General features: G+C 48.1%; 1 protein-coding gene across 1 annotated transcript; it reads left to right on the forward strand.

Annotated features, from left to right (window-relative positions):
• Positions 1–961: 961 nt before the first annotated feature.
• Positions 962–5,057, forward strand: LOC311375918 (tax1-binding protein 1 homolog A-like; the record flags this gene model as incomplete). Its single annotated transcript, XM_084490935.1, has 4 exons — positions 962–1,151; positions 1,859–2,118; positions 3,062–3,144; positions 3,524–5,057. Coding segments are annotated over 4 exons (744 nt in total), but the record flags the coding sequence as incomplete, so codon positions are not given.
• Positions 5,058–9,236: the final 4,179 nt, after the last annotated feature.

A 9,236-nucleotide genomic window follows, 5' to 3' on the forward strand; every position in this document is an offset into this window, starting at 1 on the left:
GATCGAGGCGGGGAGACTGTGGGCGAGAGAGGGCGAGAGAGGGAGAGAAAGGGCGCTCCTGTCAGCTAAGCGGCAGCAGAGTTTTGACACCCATTACAGTAATGAGTAGAGTACTAATGCCTGGTGCTTGGGGTATTATGGGGGAAAGGGCATCGCTGCCGAGGATGAAACAAAGGGCGGGTGAGCGGGAAAAAGGGAGAAAGTCTTCCTCTGCACCATTCCCCTACTTATTCCTCCTCCAAGTCTGCTGATGATGAGATATGTCCCTTTTATTACAACTCTGGGAAAGAAATATAACACGCACACACGCACACAAGCACATACACACTCTGTAATTTATTCTCTTCGAAAAGATGATCAGTACTGGGGTTGTTCATAAAGCTGTCTTGCATTAAGTACACCCCATTACTCCCAGGCTCTGTGCTTTGTACTTTTGTGCCTGTCGGCCGTTTCCTCAGAGGTTTTCTGCGCTGGATTTAGTCATGTGCGTATGTTTCTGCAAAATGAATAAATGATAAATGACACTTTTATAGCACAGTAAAATAGGCTAAGTTAACATGCAAGGATTCCCTGTCAGGTGCTTGGCTCCCTTTAGGCTGAACAAATAAAAACAAATTACTGTCATGTCCTCTGTGGATCAGATTAATGTCGCTAATCTCCAAATCAAAATACTACTAATGGGTTTACACACAAGTGTAAATCTATCAAATTTGAAATACATAGAAACTGAAACATTTTAAACAATTTTACAACATTATTCACCCAAAACAGTTATGAAGCTTCTCAAGAAATCGATACATAACACGTAATCGATACACAGTACGTGATAACACGTACTGTTATCACGTATGAGCACTGTCACATTTAATGTGTAGCTCATCCTGTTCAGCCAATCGGACAATGTTATTTTTCAACCTCAGCCAATCACGTTACACGGCTCCATCTCTGCTCCCTCCTCCAGGAGCTGCAGCGCTGCGTGTCCAGGCAGAGGGAGCAGGTGACTGGGGAACAGGTCTCCGAGGTCAGGCAGCCCGTGGTTCTCCGCTACCCAATGCCCTACCCACAGGACCCCTCCCCGCCCCCCCTGGTGCCACACAGGCCCGCCGAGCTGCAGTTCGGTAACCCCTACTCCACTGGCACCAACACGCGAGGTGGGTGTGGTCCACACGTGCATGGATGCTCTCTCTCTCGGGGGGGGGGGGGGGGGCGCTGTTGTGTTTTAGTGCGGGCTGTTTGGCAGTTTGTACTCTCTTGTCACTTCACATGTCTCACTGTGTCTAGCGGGCTGATTTATGTCTCTCACGACATTCTCATGTTCTCTCTCTCTCTCTCTCTCTCTCTCTCTCTGTCTCTCTGCTAATGTTTTGCTCCGGGGCACAATGCAAGATAGATAGATAGATAGATAGATAGTCCTTTATTAATCCCCCTTAGGAGAAATTCACAAGTGACCAGCAGTACAGTGGGAAAAGAGAGTGCGAAACAAGAGTATATATACAAATAAATTTACCAATTTGAAATAAGATATAATAAAAAACTATTCAAATAAGATAAACATACTATATACATGTAACTGTCCGTTTGTAGGTGACTTGTGCATTAAAAACAAAAATATGACTGAATATGACTATAAGTATAAATGTGCCAATGTGCAGGGTTCCTGAGGTAATGAAAATGAAATAAATAACAAGATTTAAACAACAATCAGTCCTGAGGTGTGGGGTTTAGTCCTTAATCAAGTCAAGAGGGGCCCTGTGCTGGTTGTTGTTTTTTGTGAGCGAGGGAGAGACAGAGATGGAGGGAGTCGACCAGAAGCCCGTCTCCACGGTAACCCCGTCGTTGTCGTTTCCCTGACCACCAGACAGGGCGGACGGAGCGGCGTCCCCCGAGCAGACGTCCCGCCCGCCCCCTGAAGCGCCGCTCTGCGCCGGACCCCCGGCCCTCGCCAGCGCTCCCGAGACCCCCGCTAAAACCGAGGAGGGGGAGGGGGAGGGCGGGACGGGGGGGAGGGGGGCGACGGAGGCCGGCGCCGGCTGGGAGGCGGAGGTGGTCTGCATCCAGCCCTCCCGCAGTGTGAGCCCCCCCGACGGCCTGGAGCCCCCCACCGAGGAGCCCCGCAGTGTGAGTGACACACACACACACACACTGTCGAACGCTGTCACACACACACACATACGCATTCACAGACAGCCATGTCAGTATGTACTTCCCCTGCATTAACGCTGGCAGTTCCAACGGGTGCTGGTGTGAGATGTTCACTCCATTACGGCCACCTTGCACACACACACACACACACACACACACACACACACACACACACACACACTGCCACAACCCATCACTAACACACACACGCACCTACACGGTGACATTTACACTGCTACACAAAGTCCCACACGCAGACAGAACCCCAGCCAGACACCCCCCCTCCCAGGTGTGCACCCCCCCCACCCCCCCCCCCCCCCCGGACCTCCGTGTCCCTGGCAGCCTGCTGGAGGGATGTGGACCAGCGAAGGCCTCGTCACACAGCAGCACCAGCAGCACCAGCAGCAGCACCAGCAGCGTAGCCCAGCTCATTTACATACACTGGTAATTAGCGCCACTCTGCCGGTGCTCCAGAACCGCCTGGGGCCGGAGGGATAGAGACGTCAGGCACAGGGGCCGCATCCGGGACGCCATCACCAAACACACTTAAGGCTCAAGGGCGAAGAAGAAGGCCCCCCGGACGAACGAGCAGAACGCCCCCGAGAATCAAAGGCCAGACGGGGACTTGAGTCATCCACGCGTCCTGCCGGAGAGCCCTACCAGAGTGCTTTGCACTGGCGATACTATCTGGGTCTCCAGACAAGGCCTCTTCTGTTTTACATGAAGGATCTGTGATTCAGATCTGTGTGCAGTCAGGTGTGCGTGAGCCATGACTCATGGATGTTTTTTTAAGTGTGTGTGTGTGTGTGTGTGTGTGTGTGTGTGTGTGTGTGTGTGTGTGTGTGTGTGTGTGTGTGTGTGTGTGTGTGTGTGTGTGTGTGTGTGTGTGTGTGTGTGTGTGTGTGTGTGTGTGTTGCAGGTGGCTGATGCGCCTCTGCCGGCCTGTGATCATCAGTCTAGCAGACGCAATGAGGCCAGGGGCAGCTTCTGTTTTGACTCAAGGTAACACACACACACACACACTCACTGATACACACACACACACACTCACTGACACACACACACACAATCACTGGTACACACACACGCACACAAAATCACTGATAAACACACACACAGTCACTCACTGATAAACACACACACAGTCACTCACTGATAAACACACACACAGTCACTCACTGATAAACACACACACACAGTCACTCACTGATACACACACACATACACATACTCATACAAATTGATACACCCATACGATACAAAAAAAAACACAAACACACATCCAACCATACCCCTTTTTGCCCCAACTCAATCTTCTCTCTCTCTCTCTCTCCCTCTCCCTCTCTCTCTCTCTCCCTGCCTCGCTCCCCCCCCCCCACAGCAGCGAGGTGCACAAGCGGTGCCCGCTGTGCGAGGTCATCTTCCCGCCGCACTTTGAGCAGCGCACCTTCGAGCAGCACGTGGAGAGCCACTGGAAGGTGTGCCCCGTCTGCTCGGAGCAGTTCCCGCTCAACTGCCAGCAGCAGCTCTTCGAGAGGCACGTCCTCACGCACTTTGACGGCCACGTGCTCAACTTTGACCAGATCGACTGAATACGGGGGCGGGGCAGGGTGGGCGGGAGGGGGGGGGGGTCAAGGTGTGTGTGTGTGTGTGTGTGTGTGTCCGCGTGTGTGTGGGAACGGTCTTTCTTGGGCTTGAAAAGAGTTGGTTGAATGTTGAGCCAGGCGGCGGCGAATTCCGGAAGCCAAGATTGCGTTGGGTGCATTGGATCTGGTGTCCATGGAGACAGGTTTTAATGGCTCGCGTGGCGATCTGAACTAGTGTCGACTCCTCTTTAGAAATGGAAAAAAAATAAGAGGGTGTTTTGTCCCTTTCCTCGCAAACGGCTTTTCTCATCCATCTTAGGTTAGCTTTGAGTAGAACCCATAAGGGATAGAGGAAGTATTTGGTTTAAAGGGATTTCTATTAGTGCTCATTTGGCTTCAGTCTCACCTTGACAATCATTCCCCTACTTTAAGAGATTATGGCATTAACGTATTCTGTAATATATATATATGTACTCTATAAATGCCCTATAACGGCAACACATCCAAACTTTTATTCTGAAAAGAGGGAGAGGAAGAAGAAGAAGAAGAACGACGACACGAGAGCTTGAGCATCTGAGCTCTTAAAAAAATATGCACTGTAAATTATTTCTTTGTTATTCATACTTGTTATTTATTTCCAGGACCTCGCGATTTCTTTTGAGGTCGGCAACTCCTGTTGCGATGAGCCTGGAGGCGTCGAAAACAGTAGTGGTATTGATGGAGGTCTTCTGGTAGGCTGCACACCAGTGTCTTGTGTGATGCGTACAGGGGCTGCAGTATAGCAGGGGACATGGAGGAGCCGGGGGGGGGCAACGGGTCGTATCATAACGGAACGAGGCAGGGCCTCAAAGCATTTCAACACGATTGGAATAAATAAACAAATCCCAACTTCAAAAGAAACGCCGATCACCCATACCAGATAAATCCATCGTTATTCCATCATCGGATATTCCATATGAATCGACCGTAAACACGAATCAAATACCAGTTGAAGTTGTGATCCAATCAAAAATGACCCTAATCTAACTTTTGATACAGATACACAGTAGGGTATAAGAAATAGATCGGTATGTCGGTAAAAGCCAATCCTCAACGTTTTGGGGGATTTGTGATCCGTATGCCCAGTAAACACGTGATGGGGGGGGGGTGGGGGAACACATCACTCATTTTCAATGTATGCACAATCAATTTCAAGAATGGGACAGTTTGGCCGGGAGTGATGACCGTTGGATATTATTGACTATTGAAAGGAAGTGATGTATTCCCGGCCACTGTGGAAGTCTGTGTCCCTTGAGAAAGGTGGGAACAGCACTACATTTATCTGCACTAAGAAACGGCTTTATTCTGAATGTATTGTGTGATTGTGTGTATATATATATATATATATATATATATATATATATATATATATATATATACATATATATATATATATATATATACATACATACATACTAAAGATATAGTTGATGGGGAGTTTCATCCAAGCTGCTGTCGTGACCTAATCTCGATGTGTTTTATTTAATAATGACAGAAAGCATTTTAAGATACTTTGTTTGTTTTTTTAATGAAGAACTGATGGAAAAGAATAAGAATACAAAAAAAAAAAAGATGCATTTCTTATATTTTGTGTGCAGGTTCATGAGCTTATGTACGAGTATGTATGGTTTTGGTTCCCCCTGCTCAAGGGTATTTCCTTGTCCAATTGCTTGTCTAGTATTTCCTGTCCAATTTGAAAGTAAACCTCCCAACATTGTTGTATTCAGACTTTAAAAAAAAAGGAAAATATTTTAAACATTTGCACATGCTGCGTGATCAGAACTAAAATGTACGTCTCCGGTACAGCCCTTTCCCCCCGTGTGAAAGTCTGGCTGTCATTTTAAATGTGCATCGCTGAGTTCTTTACGAATAAAAACCCGCTTATTTAAATGCATTCTCCGCCACGTGTCGTCCTTCAGCTGGCTCAGTCGAGTGTGACGGACCTGAAGAAAGCACGCGACAAAGTCGAGACGTACACTGCATTTCTCTTTTATTTTTTACAGTTTTTTTTTTCGTTCAAGGTTTCCCGTTTACATGTAAGAAGCAGCTTTTTCCATATAGAAAGACAGTGTGACAGCGTCACTCTCCACAGAACCTGCTGTCCCCCTCATACAAAAAAAAGGGAACCGTCGGTCCCCACGTTTACGTACGAAAATATAATTTAAAAGCACTTGACAACGGACACACGACGATACACAATACATTCACTGTACAAAGTATACTGAAGTACCCTCCTTTGCACTCCTACACCCCCTCCCCTCCCCACGCACACACACACACACACACAACCATACACACACACACACACATCCTCCGCTCCTCCTCCTCCAGTCCGCGTTAATACGGGCCAGTGAGTGGCCCCCCGTTTTAAAAGGGGCTGCCACTGAATGGGTCCCATGGCAACGGTGGTCTCGCTGCAAAGTACTTTTTTCCTTTACGAGTGTTTGACAGACCGAGGCTCGGGAGAGCGGCCCTCTCGGCCGGCCTGGCCTCTGATCCCGGGCCAGGCACGCAGAGCGGGCGGCTGCCTCCCAAAGTCACGCAAAAAGGAGGGAGAAGAGAAGAAGAAAAAAAAAAAAACGACTATTTAAAAAGGCAGGAATGCCGAGAGAGAGAGTGGGAGAGAGAGAGATTGGGACAGAGGGAGAGAGTGTTTGTGTAGGGGAGGCAGAAAGGCCATCCCTGTGCATGCGATGCCGTGACTCTGCAGCTCTCCATCTCGCCTGCTGGTGCCAAAGCCTCCCAACACCCCTTTAAAAAAAAAAAAAGACTCCCTTTAAAACAAACCGATAGTTCGTCTTCATCGTTGTGCTTGTAAATTCTTCGTAATACGTACGAAGCCAAGTGGCACTATTTCATTCCCCCCCCTCACTCGCATCGCCATGGAAACAAAGCAGTGGAGGAGGAGTGAAAAACAGAGGGGAGGGGGGGAGGGAGGAGGGGGGTGAAGCCCGCCACTGTAACACCTGCTGAGGGTACACCACCTCCTCTCCTGGGAGTCGGGGAGGTGGGGGGCAGATGACATCATGAGTGAGCGGTGGTGGGGTGGTGGTGGTGGGGGGGGGTCTCATGCTTCATATAATTGACAGCCAGACACGCCAACAAAAGGGTGGTGGTGGGGGGGGGGAGGGGGGCACATTAGACTATTGAACAGCACTGAAAACACAACAGAGGAATAACACTATAGGCCTTGACACTGGATACTGCAGGTAACACTTGGCTACAAAGTGACACGCTCACGCATGCACACGCACACGCACGCACACACACACACACACACACACACACACACACACCACACACATCCACGACTGTATTAGAAAGGCATGATCTACAATACACTCAGAAAGTTGTCGCTGCTGATGTAGCTGGTAATCTCTTGAAAAAGACAAAATCTGCCCTTGGAACCCCGCCCTGCCTATACCCAGAACATAGAAAAAACATGCATGAAAACATTCCATCAATGTACACCCATACATCTGTACATTTGGGTTAGGTGCCATGACTTGCACGAGAAAAAAAACACTTTTTTTTTTCTGATCTCCAGTCGGAGCCCTCCCCCTACCCCCCCCCCCCCCCCTACCCCATCATGCCTCCCTACCCACCCCCCTCCCTTCCCTTCCCACAACCCCTTAGGCACATGGTTGTGTTGAGAGTTTGGCAGTCGAGAGCTGTTGGCAATGGACCATGGGAAAAAACCAACAAATCAAAACGCTCTTGGCAACAGGGATTGTGTACAGCGTTTACCTGGGTATCTCCTGCCTCTCGGCTGTCAGGAATTTTTGTCAGGCAACGCTCAAAAGGTTTGAAAGTAAAAAAAAAAAAGAAAAAGGAGAAAAAAAAAGAAGCCAGAGCGAAAACAACAAAATGGGCTGGATGTGGAATGGAGTGGGAAGGTGGTGAAGGTGATGGTGACAGTGGTGGTGGGAGGAGTTGGGGAAGGAAATGTGTTTGGACCTATTCTGGCCGTCAATACACCAAAGTTATGATTGAGTGTGGCTGACAACACTTCACTAGACAAGCTTTTACTGACTTCAGCTGCTAGAGCAGTGGTTCCCAACCCTGGGCTCCCCGGGATAGGCATATGGCGGTCGAATGGGATCGCTGGCACAAGCTGGAGATACAGCTATTGATGATCCATTTTAGCAAACAAATCAGCGTTTTTTTTTCTCTCCCAAAAGGTCCCATAGACGGGTCCTGTATATATACAAACTGACAGCCTAATGATTCATAGCCACTTGTGGCTGTGAGTCCACCGGGACATCGATATTAGCGGCAGATGTTTCCGAGCGCCAGGAATTGGGAATCACGGGCCAAAAGAGGTTGGGAACCACGGGCCTCTAGAATCTAGTGGCTAGCTTCTAGAGGCTAGCGAACAGGCCACACACAGTTTGTGACACTTTTGGTCTTCTGACCCAGAGACGCCCCCGGCAACACGGACGACAACGGGGCCCGGAGCGTCTCTGCGAACCAAGGAATGAAAAGAACACTTAGTTTGATAACGCACAATGACGACAGAAAACAGAAGAAAACAACAAAAAAAAAAGAAACAATCCTAAAACGTGTTGGAAAATATATATAAAATAAAGCTTGAAAATAAAGTTAACTATTTGTTGCATATGTTCATGGATACATATATCTTTTTTGTTTTTATATATATATACACATACATATTTGTCGTTTATATCGATATATCTATTAGGTAAACTATCGGAATTCTGGTGGGCTCCACCCACTTTTGAACTCCGCCCCCCCCCCCCTCCCTTTCCCGTCCAAGACACCGCTGCCCAGGCATAGCGAGGGGGGGGGGGGGGGCACGTTCTGAGGATGGACTCGACGTGGCTACGTCACAGACACTGTGACATCGCCACAGTGGTCTGTGTTCGGATCGGCTCACCTTGTGCCCTTAGTGTGTTACTCTGTGTGCCACGCTGTTCCCTTAGTGTGATACTATATAGTCGACACTATATAGTACCCTAGTAGGAGAACCGTGAAGAATCTGTTTCTTTGACGGTGCATTGTGGGTATTAGGTGCACCATATTAGGGAACCGGATTTGTTACACTCGAGTTGTGTACAGCAAAATGGTGACGCTCGAAATAGTGCGCGTTCTAGGGCCCGAGTGAGCCAACTCGAACATGGCAGAAGACGAGCAGGGACGAAGGGGGCGGGGCTTTGTTGCACTTCCTGTTTCCATGACTTCTTAGCAAACTTTTTTTTCCATGAATCTCTTTCACTCCATTTGTTTTTTGTCTTTACTTTCTCTTGTTTTTTTTGTTTTTTTTACAGATAGCACCGTATGTAAGTAAAAACAACACGTAACAAAACAATGCAACAGCATATATGAATGTGCAAATGTACAATACTGAACTACAAAGATAAAGATAATTTGTCAAAAATACAATATACCATGGATAAGATACAAAACATTATTTTGAGACGTTATACCACTCGACGGACAGAAAAATAA

The sequence above is a fragment of the Micromesistius poutassou genome, assembly GCF_964030765.1.
Source record: "Micromesistius poutassou genome assembly, contig: SCAFFOLD_6541, whole genome shotgun sequence".
Classification (NCBI taxonomy): domain Eukaryota; kingdom Metazoa; phylum Chordata; class Actinopteri; order Gadiformes; family Gadidae; genus Micromesistius; species Micromesistius poutassou.